This window comes from Oncorhynchus keta, chromosome 23 (assembly GCF_023373465.1).
Source record: "Oncorhynchus keta strain PuntledgeMale-10-30-2019 chromosome 23, Oket_V2, whole genome shotgun sequence".
NCBI classification, from domain to species: domain Eukaryota; kingdom Metazoa; phylum Chordata; class Actinopteri; order Salmoniformes; family Salmonidae; genus Oncorhynchus; species Oncorhynchus keta.
The window spans coordinates 38,277,202-38,289,331 of NC_068443.1; the positions used below are offsets into that span (position 1 = coordinate 38,277,202).

At 42.8% G+C, this 12,130-nt stretch overlaps 1 protein-coding gene across 26 annotated transcripts in view; it reads right to left on the minus strand.

Moving 5' to 3' along the window:
* The window catches only part of dlg1b (discs large MAGUK scaffold protein 1b), a 234,999-nt gene that overhangs the window by 133,108 nt on the left and 89,761 nt on the right, over positions 1–12,130 (minus strand). For 12 of the 26 annotated variants that reach the window (XM_052477160.1, XM_035800367.2, XM_035800366.2 and 9 more), the window contains exon 5: positions 11,300–11,461. The exons of 13 other annotated variants lie outside the window; for them this stretch is intronic. In XM_052477160.1, the coding sequence (XP_052333120.1) occupies positions 11,300–11,461 (162 nt within the window). Of the gene's footprint in view, positions 1–6,426; positions 7,811–11,299; positions 11,462–12,130 lie in introns of those variants that run through there. One more of the 26 variants, XM_052477182.1, reaches the window with a different exon arrangement.

The window sequence follows — 12,130 nt, forward strand, 5'->3', positions numbered from 1 at the left end:
ACCATTGCATCCGCAACAGAGGGAGAAGCGTCCATCCGTGTATATGGGTAAGAGAGTCTAGCTAGCTACATTTTCAAATATTACACATTCTAATTGTCAGAAAGTCATTTTCATTTCAAGTTAAAGTGTACTGTTAGCAAGCTAAAGGTAGCTGGCTGGCTAGCTAGCTAGCATTACATGTATGATCTGTGATGTAATACTCGTATTTCAGAGCCATTTGCATTGCTAGTTATAGCCTAATGTTAGCTGGCTAACATTGAACCTGGTTGGTTAGCTACCTGCAGATTCATGCAGGATAGTAACGTTATGAGTTGGTATTATGGTTCATTGTTTAGCTAACTAGCTACATGCCTAAACAAAAGACTCCACTATGCAAGTAACTATTTAAATAGAATGTTTATGACGTCACTGCAACAACTGTCAATAGATGTATCTGGTAATTTGGTCTGGCTATCTACTACATTTTCAGAGCATGGAGTGTGCCAGAGCGCAGAATAACTGACAAATGTACGAATGCTCAACACCTGTTGAATATAGCCAGTGTCAGTAAACGTCGGCAAAAAAAAAATAGTCCTTCAATTGTTGCCAGCAGCACAGTTGCGTCACCAACGCTCTTGATAACATAAAAACAGTAAAATGATCAGTGAGCTCTTCTCTCATTTGTGTCGAAGTAGCTTGCAAGCTAGCTTGGGTGCCTGACTGCTAATAGGTCAGAACGCTTGGATCAACCATCGCTCTGAACGATCCGAAATCAAAACGCTCTGAATGTACGAACGGACAATCTGACAACGCTCTGAGTTTACAAACATCCAGAGCACACTCTGGCACTCCAGATTAAATTTACGAACATACCCGTAGTATAAGCCAGCCTTTAGTCTTGAAATATTTGGTCGTGAATCCTTAAAGATGGGTGGTGCTAAAGCTTAAGAGGGTGTGAACGATGCTGAATGCCTGTACACAAAGAGCTCTCCAGTATGTATAAAACTATTCAAGGGCCATTTTCTCAAAAGTGAGTACATTGTTTATCAACATTCAAAGAATGACTTTCCCCTTGTTCCTCAACTGTAGTATATGATATGCCATTTTCTAGCTCTGAGTCTCTACTGACCAAATCGAGTCAGTCACAAATGCTTGTACCAGTACCAGTTCAATATGCAAAGGTATGATATATTTGAGGTATTTGAGGTAGAGATTTATATGAAGGCAGGGTAAAGTAACTAAGCATCAGGATAGAAAATAATATGAGTAAAATAAACAGTAGCAGAAGCAAATGTGCGTGCATATACGTATGTAGTGTATGTGAATGTGTGTGGCTATTTTGTGTGGGAGAGTCAATGTAGTGTGTGTGAGTGAGTGTACAAAACATTAAGGACACCTGCTCTTTCCATAGACTGACCAGGTGAAAGCTATGATCCCTTTTTGATGTCACTTTTTAAATCCACTTAAATCGGTGTTGATGAAGGGGCTGAGACAGGTTAAAGAAGGATTTTTAAGTCGAGCGACATTGATTTTGTATGTGTGCCATTCAGAGGGTGGGGGGGGTTTCAACTCAATATTAGTCCTTAATGTTTTGTACACTCAGTGTATAGTCCACGGAGTGAGCAGGAAAGTCAGTGCAGATAGCTCGGCACCATTAATTGACTATTTAGCAGTCTTATGGATTTGGGGTAGAAGCTGTCTTGAAGCCTGTTGCTCCGGTCTTTGGCAATTTTTTGGGACACCTTCTGTAGTGCTTTGTGGACAAGGGCAGTGCATTTGCCATACCAAGCGTGATGCAGCTAGTCAAGATGCTCTCAATGGTGCAGCTGTATAACTTTGAGGATCCGAGGGCCCACTGCCATGCCCTCTTCATGAGGACGCCAAAGAACATGCTCTCGACCCGCTCCACAACAACCCTGACGATGTGAATGGACACGTGCTCTCCGCCTCTTTCTCCTATAGTCCACGATCAGCTCCTTGGTCTTACTGACGTTGATGGAGATGTTGTTGTGCTGGCATTACACTGCTAAGTCTCTGGCCCCCTCCCCGTAGGCTGTCTCACCACTGTCGGTGATCAGGCCTACCACCGTCGTGTCGTCAACAAACTTGATGGTGTTGGATGTGCGTAACCACGCAGTTGTGGGTGAACAGGGAGTACAGAAGGTGACTAAGCGCACACCTCCGAGTTGAGGGTTGGTGTGTTGTTGCCAACCTTCAGCACCTGGGGCAGGCCTGTCAGTCCAGGATCCAGTTGCAGAGGGAGGGGTTCAGTCACAGGGTCCCTAGTTTGGTGATGAGCTTTTGAGGGTACTATGGTGTTGATTGCTGAGTTGTAGTCTATGAACAACATTCTCACCTAGTTATTTCCCCTCTTGTCCAGTTGGGAGATGGCAGTGTGAAGTTGTGGAGGAATGCGAATTGGAGTGGGTACACGGTGTCTGGGATGATGGTGTTGATGTGTGTCATGACTGGCCTTTAGAAGCAGTACAGTTACAGATGTGAGTGCTACAGGTCATTTAGGTGGGTTAACTTGGAGTTCAACTTGAGAACAGGGACAATGATGGTCAGCTTGAAACATGTTGGGGGCATGCTTCGAGAACGCACTCTGGTATTCAGTGAATATTAACCCGTTTGGATGTTATGCTCACATCAGCCACAAAGAGCGAGATCATATAATAATCCGGTAAAACAGAGGCTTTCGAGTAAGGCAGTGTTATATATTCTTCGATTCGAGCATAAAATACATTTAGCTCATTTGGGAGTTCTGCGTCGCTGGGCAACTCATGGCTGGGAATCCTTTTGTAATCCGTTATAGTTTGCAAGCCCTGCCACATACGACGAGTATTGGAGCCGGTGTAATAGGATTCCACCTTAATCCTATATTGTCCTTTTGCATGTTTGATGTCTCGGAGGTCGTAGCGGGCTTTCTGAAATCCATCCATGTCCGTGTCCTGTCCCTGTCCCAATATCAAAGTTATTGCCTTTCTTATAGTCACTGTGGGGACAACATCGTCTATTAACTAATTGATGAAGCCCGTGAATTGTGGTAAATCCTCAATATCATCGGATGAATCCTGGAGCATATCCCAGCCTGTATTAGCAAAATAGTCTTGTAGCCTTGCGTCTGCTTCATCCCAACACTTCTGTACTGAGCGCATCACCGGCACTTACTAATTGAGCTTTTGTTATGTAGACAGGAAGCAGGAAAATTGAGTCATGGACAGATATGCCAGATGAGGGAGTACAATAAAAGGGGTCTAGAGTTTTAGCGCTCCTGGTGGCTCAAGTAGATGAGTTAATAAAAGTGATGGTTTTAAGCCTCCCTGCGTTACAGTCTCCTCCCTCCAGAAACGCAGCCTCTGGGTGAGCGGTTCCTTGTTTGTTTATGGCCCCAGGGATGTTCGTTTGATAAGTGCGTGAATTTGCCTGTCCTGCTAAGCATTCAAAATGTAACAAGTACTTTTGGGTGTCAAGGAAAATGTATGGAGTAAAAAGTACAATATTTTTTAAAGGAATGTAAGTGAAGACAAAATTGGTCAAAAATATAAATAGTAAAGTACAGATGCCCCAAAAAAAACTACATGAGTAGTAGTTCAAAGTATTTTTACTGAAGTACTTTACACCACTGCATGAGTCCATACATTTTAATTCATAGTTTTGATGTGTTCACTATTATTTTAATGTGTCCAAATGTTTGACTGGTACTGTATCTATGTTTTTGTTGTTGTAATTATAACTTTGTAAAAAGTACACTTTAAGGTATTCTTTTAAATATATTTTTTTACTTTTTATTTTTAGCTCATACAATGTAAAAGTATGCATTAAGGCATCTGTCAGAGGAAACGTAGATATTAATAAATAGATTTATATAGCTTCCAAAATGTTTTTGGTGTACCAAGTTGGATGTGTGGTGCCTTCAAAACAGCGCCCCTTGTCACTCATCTAGTGTAAATATAAATAATTGGTTCATACACTGTTCGAGTCAATACATATGCGATTTGGTTTGTATGGTGTACCTGATCCACTAATATTGACAGAAGGGAGAACAAGACGAGCCACCACTTTTATATGATCTACAGATGAGCACACAAAATCCATGAAAGCAATGCATTTTTTTTGGTTACCTTTTAAATGCCTCTATTGCTTCTCGCACAGATCCAAATTCTAGTTCTTCGAAAAGGCCATTCCAAAGAGTAATTAGTGAAAGGTGAATTTGGACGTTGCACTGGTGCCTGAGATTAATTAGATATGTGCCCGACCAGTAATCAGATACAGAATTTGAACAGGTTCCATTTGTCCATCCAAATACTAAGTAACAGTGACGGAGATGAGGCTTATGCAGAAAATAAAATCTTTGGGATGACAGACCTCTGAAATGTGCTGTGTGTGTGTGTGTGAGAGAGATATTGGCTAGGGCGAGCAGGGTCCCTGTTTTAGATGCAGTAAATAGGGAGGGTTAGTGCTGCGTGTCAGGAGCCTGGAGGTTGCTAGGTAACGCTGGGAAAGGCATGTGCTACTGCAGGGGTTCCCAACATCAGCCCTCAACTATCTGTGTGTTACTGTAGGTTTTCACCAATTCACTTCAATCTATGGGTGGCCTCTTAGTCATCATGCTTCATTTAAATATCCTTGACGCAATTGTATGAATGAGTGTGCACTAGGAGATGCCAAGGCATTGGAATGAAAATCTGTATATAAAAATAAAAAAAACACTAGAACTGAATTTAGTTTGTCCTCTACTGTTCCACTCTCCAACCCCAATCCCTCTCATGGGTAAACTGGCTATTTGACCCTCTGTGGTAAAAAGACAATGTGACTGAAAGGAGTCAAGGGTTAAGCTGCCAATGAACTCTGGGCCCTTGTCTTGGATTCTTTAGGCATAACAAAACATTGTGTTGACATGTTTCTATGGCGCTCGGATGCTTCCAGCAACTACAAGGTGCCACTGAGTCATCACATTTCTGTGCCTTCGATGCTACTACCACCAAATTTTCTCTAACATAAGATATCTGTCTGTGTCTACGACGTGTTGACATGACTCGAGGCTTTTCTGGCAGGGCGTTTCAGTGCTGGTGATGACTGATCATTAAGAGCAGTCCTAGGTTTTTCTTAAACCGTGTTTTTACACCTGGGTGATTCTCATGACGCATCAGCAAAAATCTAAAATAATTCTGAGGACTAAGATGTCTAGTTTTAGGCAAAGTGTCTTATTTCAAATACATTTCACATTTGCCCGAATTGTATATTTTCACCCCAAATTCTCATTACCGAAATGCGTACGGATTAAATTCTCAGGTCATTAAACTATGTTACTTTCGAAAAACCTAACATAATAAAATAATACATGTCGCTGTAGTTTGTCCATAAATCATAAAAGGTATACAAGTTGATGTTTACATAAAAATATATTTATTACATAAAACAGTGTCTCATTACGTAACACTTTTTCAAGTTCCTGTAAAGTTTTATTCCCCCATGACACATCATCTAGAGTAGTCATTAGAAGAGCACAAGTTGGGTTAATTTATTTGCTTCTATGTCTTCAGAATCAGGTTCTTATTTTCAAACACCCATTTACCCCACTTGGCCTTCTCAATACCAAAATGTCTAAAAAGCTCAAATGGGGAAAATGTCAGATTTAAATTTGATCCTAATTTTATTTGTATTTTTTTTTTATTAAAATTAAATGTCAGTGTTATGTTTAACTAAGTAATTTTCATTAGGGGAGCAAAGTTTAAAATATTACATTTTTATAGTACATTTAAGTAGTACATTTTACAATAGTACATTTTTTGGACTGTTGCAGTAATGAGAATTGTGGAAATTGTGGTAAAATGCATGATATGATCAAAAAATTATAATAATTCTAAAATAGATAAGTACAGATCCTAATCAGTGATCCAAGTGGAAATGTAGTAAAAAATTAATTCAGAATTTGAGTCAAATGTCAGTTTCATGAGAATGACCCGCCTATAGGATGTGTCCAATTACACATGACGCAGTGTTAGCTCTCAACTAGGTATTGTTCAGTCCTTTTTTCCACATCAAAGCTCAGTGAGCATACATACACCTCAATGTATCTACTATGCCGAGTCAGATGAAACTTAAATTTCAAATCACTGCCCAAAGCAGCAACCCAACACAGAAACAGGCACCGGATGTACTACACGACACCCTAACATACACAAGTGTTCCCACAGAGCCCCCTAGGACAATATCAATCTAAATGTATACAGCGTCATAAATAAACATTATCGAAGGGTATTAAGCTGCTGTTCTCAACCTTCTTTCAAACTAAATGGCCTAAGTTGGGAAACACTGAACATGCCATGAGAGTAGGGTCGTGTAGCTTACACCAGACACACAGGTTTTGTTTTCCCTCCCTAATGCGTCGTATGAAATGACTCACGCAGCCCAGCAAAGTATTCGGAGGGAGGCTGGACCTACCAGCAGGCGCTGGTGTAGCCTCTTGGTCCTCCGCAGGGTGCCCATGATGCGGCGGCCCATCTTTTTGGCGTACCACACCGAGTTGAGCATGCTGTTGCTTGCTGCCACTGCTGTGTGTAGGTGCTGTGTCGACGCTGCTAACGCTGTTGCAGGCTTAGGGGTGGTGGTGGTTGGAGGGGAGAGGACAGGACAGGAAGAAGGTGGGGCTTCACTCCAGCTTCACTCTAGCTCCTCTCATCCGCCCTACCCTCCCCCTCTCACTCACAATCACAACGGAGGCTGTAGAGGCAGCGTCGGTGGGTGCTGGAGAAAGCAAGAGTTGGATTCTTGACCGAGGTCACAATAGGACGGACGAATGGACTTCACCTTTTTACCCCCCAGGGTCTGAGGGAGTCCAGAGGAGCTTAGAGGCTGCTTATCGCTTTCACTCGCTCTTTAACGGGCACTTAAGTCTGCGCAGTCGTCCAAATTAGAAAGCAGGCTCTGGACGTGACGGGAGAACCAAATCACCCTCCTGGGGCGGATTAACCTGTGGTGAAGGAGAGAGCAGCATGTTCATCTGATGAGACGAGTGTCTGTCCTGGTGCACAGAGAATGTCAGACTGGTGCAGGGGATGGGAGACGGCGAGAGAGAGAGAAAGGGGTGTGTGTGTGTGTGTGTGTGTGTGTGTGTATGTGTGAGAGAGGGAGAGAGAGTGAGCTAGAAGATAGCTGTGTCCAAATCTTCATCTCTGAAATACTGCTTTATTAACCACTTCTTCCCCTCAAGCTTTCCTCTCTCTTCAATTCACTCCCTCTCTTCAGTCTCCCACCCGCCCTCACAATTTCAACGGGTTAGTGCTTGGTCAGATCCAGATGTGCTTGATGTCGTTTTCGTCCTTCTGTTCACATTCTAAAAATTTGTCAGCAGGGGAAGCTCACATTCGGATAACGCTGACTTTAACGCTCCAGTGATGGACCGGGGAGAGGGGGGAGGGAAATGGGTTGGCAGTATTGAGCCCAGCATTCCACCACAAGGGGAGCAGAATGCTCTGGAGATTTCTCAGGAGTCTCATCCAAGAAGACATTAACATCTATAGTCTCGATTCCAGAAGTCCTCACCACATTACCAATGCTTACAGTGGCTTATTGCAATAGTGCAAGACATTGACGTGCATGGGTTTTCTTTTGGCATCGTTTCGTATTTGGCTCACATAACCCTGGTGTGAAATGGAAAGTATGTGCAGTCACTACAGCATAGTGAAGAAATGCAAACTAATACATATTATTTTCTTTGGTGATAGTGTTTTTACTAATAACAAATTACTGAGTTCACTTTGGATATCACTAAATGCCGAATGAATACAGACATTCATTCAGCACATGTACTGACTGGGTTGTAAATCTCAGGGGTGGGATGGGACCCGTACTAAGTCTATCCCATTTTCCTTCTGTAATAGAAAGCCTCAATAAATATGTCATTTTCATAGGTTAAGCACTCTCCCCCCCCTGCCTTTTTCTTCTCCTTCAATTGCTCATCCAAGGACCTCCATTTTCTTGTTGTCAGTCTTTCCTTTGGTCCGCATCGGCATTCATCTCTTGCGTTGCCATGGCGCTGCTTGAGCTAGAGAGGGAGGGATGTAGAGGGAGAGAAACATACAGTACTCCCTTTTCTACTCTCCTCCGCTGTGCCATCATTTTTCCCTGCTTTCAGTGTCTTTCCGGGACAAGCAATTCCATTCATTTCTGTTATCAGTAGCGAAGATAGCGGCCACTGACGTCACTGATGGGGAAAGGGCAGCTCACGGTAATGCCATTGATGAATTGTGAGAGAACAATAGACTGAGGGATGGGAAATTGCATTGCCAAGGTTTCTCTGCGTATAGCCACCTGCTGTCATCACAGTCCTCATTATCAACGTACAAGCATACGTGCACACACGTTTATTGGGTATAGGCTAAAGGGATGTATGGCCAATAGACAAATCTGAATATCTATTCAAGAGAATTGAGGTTCATCATATTTTCTAATGCAATAACAAACCTGCAAAATATATTCAATAATCTACAGTACCAGTCAAAAGTTACTCATTCAACATTTTTTCTTAATTTTTTACTATTTTCTACATTGTAGAATAGTGAAGACATCAAAACTATTAAACAACACATATGGAATCATGTAGTAACCAAAAAAGTTACTACATGATTCCAAATGCTGAGCACTTGCTGGCTGCTTTCCCTTCACTCTGCTGTCCAACTCACCCCAAACCATCTCAAATTGGGTTGAGGTCAGGTGATTGTGGAGGCCAGGTCATCTGATGCAGCACTCCATCCCTCTCCTGCTTGGTTAAATAGCCCTTACACAGCCTGGAGGTGTGTTGGGTCATTGTCCTGTTGAAAAACAAATAATAGTCCCATATCGTATCGCTGCAGAATGCTGTGGTAGCCAAACTGGTTAAGTGTGCCTTGAATTCTAAATAAATAACTGGCAACATCACCAGCAAAGCACCCCCACACCACCTCCTCCATGCTTCACGGTGGGAACACATGCAGATATAATCCTTTCACCTACTATGCATCTCAAAAGGATTTAGCTGTTGGAACCAAGAATCTCAAATTTGGACTCATCAGACCAAAGGACAGATTTCACAAAGGACAGATTTCCACCAGTCTAATGTCCATTGCTTGTGTTTCTTGGCCCAAGCAAGTCTCTTCTTATTATTGGTGTCCTTTAGTAGTATTTCTTTGCAGCAATTCGACCATGAAGGCCTGATTCACGCAGGCTCCTCTAAACAGTTGATGTTGAGATGTGTCTGTTACTTGAACTCTGAAGCATTTATTTGGGCTTCAATTTCTGAGGCTGGTAACTTATCCTCTGCAGCAAAGGTAACTCTGGGTTTTCCGTTCCTGTGGCGGTCCTCATGAGAGCCAGTTTCATCATAGCGCTTGATGGTTTTTGTGACTGCACTTGAAGACACTTTAAAAGTTCTTGAAATGTTCCGTATTGACTGTCTTCATGTGTTAAAGTAATGAGCCTACCAGATGAGCTAAATAACTTCTATGCTCGCTTTGAAGCAAGCAACACTGAAGCACGCATGGGAGCATCAGCTGTTCCGGATGACTGTGTGATCACGCTCTCCGTAACTCATGTGAATAAGACCTTTAAACAGGTCAACATTCACAAGGCCGTAGGGCCAGACGGATTATCAGGACGTGAACTGTCTGTAGCCATGAAGTGCTTTGAAAGGCTGGTCATGGGTCACATCAACACCATTATCCCAGAAACCCTAGACCCACTTGAATTTGCACAACGCCCCAACAGGTCCACAGATGATGCAATATCTATTGCACTCCACACTGCTCTTTCCCACCTGGACAAATGCAACACCTATGTGAGAATGCTATTCAACACCATAGTGCCCTCAAAGCTCATCACTAAGCTAAGGACTCTGGGTCTAAACACCTCCCTCTGCAACAGGATTCTGGACTTCCTGACGGGCCGCCCCCAGGTGGTAAGTGTATGTAACACATCTGCCCCTCAATGCGTACTCAGTGCCAAGTACGGCCAAGTACGACTCCAACACCATCATTAAGTTTGCCGACGACACAACAGTGGTAGGCCTGAACACCGACAACAACGAGACAGTGTATAGGGAGGAGGTGAGAGACTTGATTTTACGATGGACTGTCATTTCTCTTTCGTTATTTGAGCCGTTACCATAATATGGATTTGGTCTTTTACCAAATAGGGCTATTTTCTGTATACCACCCCTACCTTGTCACAGCACAACTGATTGGCTCAAACGCATTGAGGTAAGAAATTCAACAAATTAACATAAGGCACACCTGTTAATTGAAATGCATTCCAGGTGACTACCTCATGAAGCTGGTTGAGAGAATGCCAAGAGTGTGCAAAGCTGTCATCAAGGCAAAGGGTGACGACTTTGAAGAACCTCACTTTTTTGGTTACCACATGATTCCATGTGTGTTATTTCATAGTTTTGATGTTTTCACTATTATTACACAATGTATAAAATAGTCAAAATAAAGAAAAACCCTGTTTTCTTTTACTGGTACTGTATGTGCCATGTCTCTGTATTATATGGTGGGCTTGTGTAAAAAGGATGTGAGCAGAGGATACATCTATCTTGCTTGGCAGTCGATTTACCACATTTCATCCACTCACCTACGAAGTTCAAATCAACTCTCATTTCATGACAAGCGGAGAAAACTGTAGCCTGAATTGCAACCATCTGAAAAGCTCATTCTAAGGGGAAGATCAGAAGAATTTCCATCTCACATGGACTAATAAAGTATTATTTCTCAAATAAATGTTCAAGTGTCACTGAATGTGGGGTGAACATAGCCAAAATAGGCAGCTGTTTTCGTCAGGGTCGGGAGGATCCATTCTATTTTCACAACATGCGCCATCTTTTGACAATTGAGATAAAGAAACATATCAATCAAGGAATCCGACAGGAAAAGATTGAGGTCACAAAACCATGCGTATGCCTGCGCAGACATTAGCAAAGCCCAGAAGATTATATGGCATGAGCATGATGGCTCAGCTTCAGTACAAAGAGCATTGTTTGCCATTTTATCTGAAAATGTATCTTAATAGGAGAACAGCCATGCTCTACTTAAAGCAAAGGTGTACAGATGTTGGTCTGGGAAGCTCATTCACAGTATGGAGTCAGCCATCTTGCGTTGCAACACATAAACAGCCTCTCGATGTTGGTGATCGGCAACTTTGTCCAGTCAAAAGACAAAATGATTGTGTAAAAAATCTGCCATACTAATAAAAAGCGAATTAGCTCAACGCCAACCGCAACTCATAGCCCTACCTCAAAAGTCAGCGGAGCATCTAAGGGTGAAGCTGGGAGAAGGTGGGTTACCTGGAATGGCGCCTGGCTTGTGTGGTAGGAGGTTGAGGAGGAGCAGGTGGGAAGGAGGGACGCCTCGTGGCTTTGGGAGTATGGGGCAGGGGCCAAGGGGGGAGGGAGCTCCTGCTGCCCTGATGTGGACGGCCCGTCAAAGATGCATTCCAGAGAAGCTACCTACAGAGGGAGGTAGGGGCACGGAACTCAAAGGGTTACCATATAGTACAATAAAAGGACAAAAGAGAAAGCAAGAGGGGATGGAAAGAGAAGGGTGGGGGGCAATACATAAAAATAAACTGCAGAGTGAAATGAGGAGAAAGAAAGTAGAAGACATAGAAGAGAAGGTAAGAAAAGGGTAAGTAAGGGAAAATAATATGATGGGTTGTCTGCGTACACAGAGCACCTAGCATAGCAGTGTCATGGAGAGCTACTGTGTCTGCAGTTTCTTGTAGTGGACTGCCAATATCTAGCAACTGATTCATACAGTGCATTTGGAAAGTATTCAGACACCTTCACTTTCCTACTTTGTTACAGCCTTATTCTACAATAGATTAAAAAGTTTTTTCCCCCTCAGACTGCACACAATACCCCATAATGACAAAGCGAAAACAGGTTTAGACATTTTTGCTAATGTATTAAAAACCAGCGGTCTAAGGCACTGCATCACAACGCTAAAGGCATCACTACGACCTTGGTTTGATCCCGGGCTGTATCACAACTGGCCGTGATCAGAAGTCCCATAGGGCGTTGCACAATTGGCCCAGCAACGTCCGGGTTAGGGGAAGGCTTGGCCAGGGTAAGTAATCATTGTAAAATAAGAATTTGTTCTTAAACTGACTTGTCTAG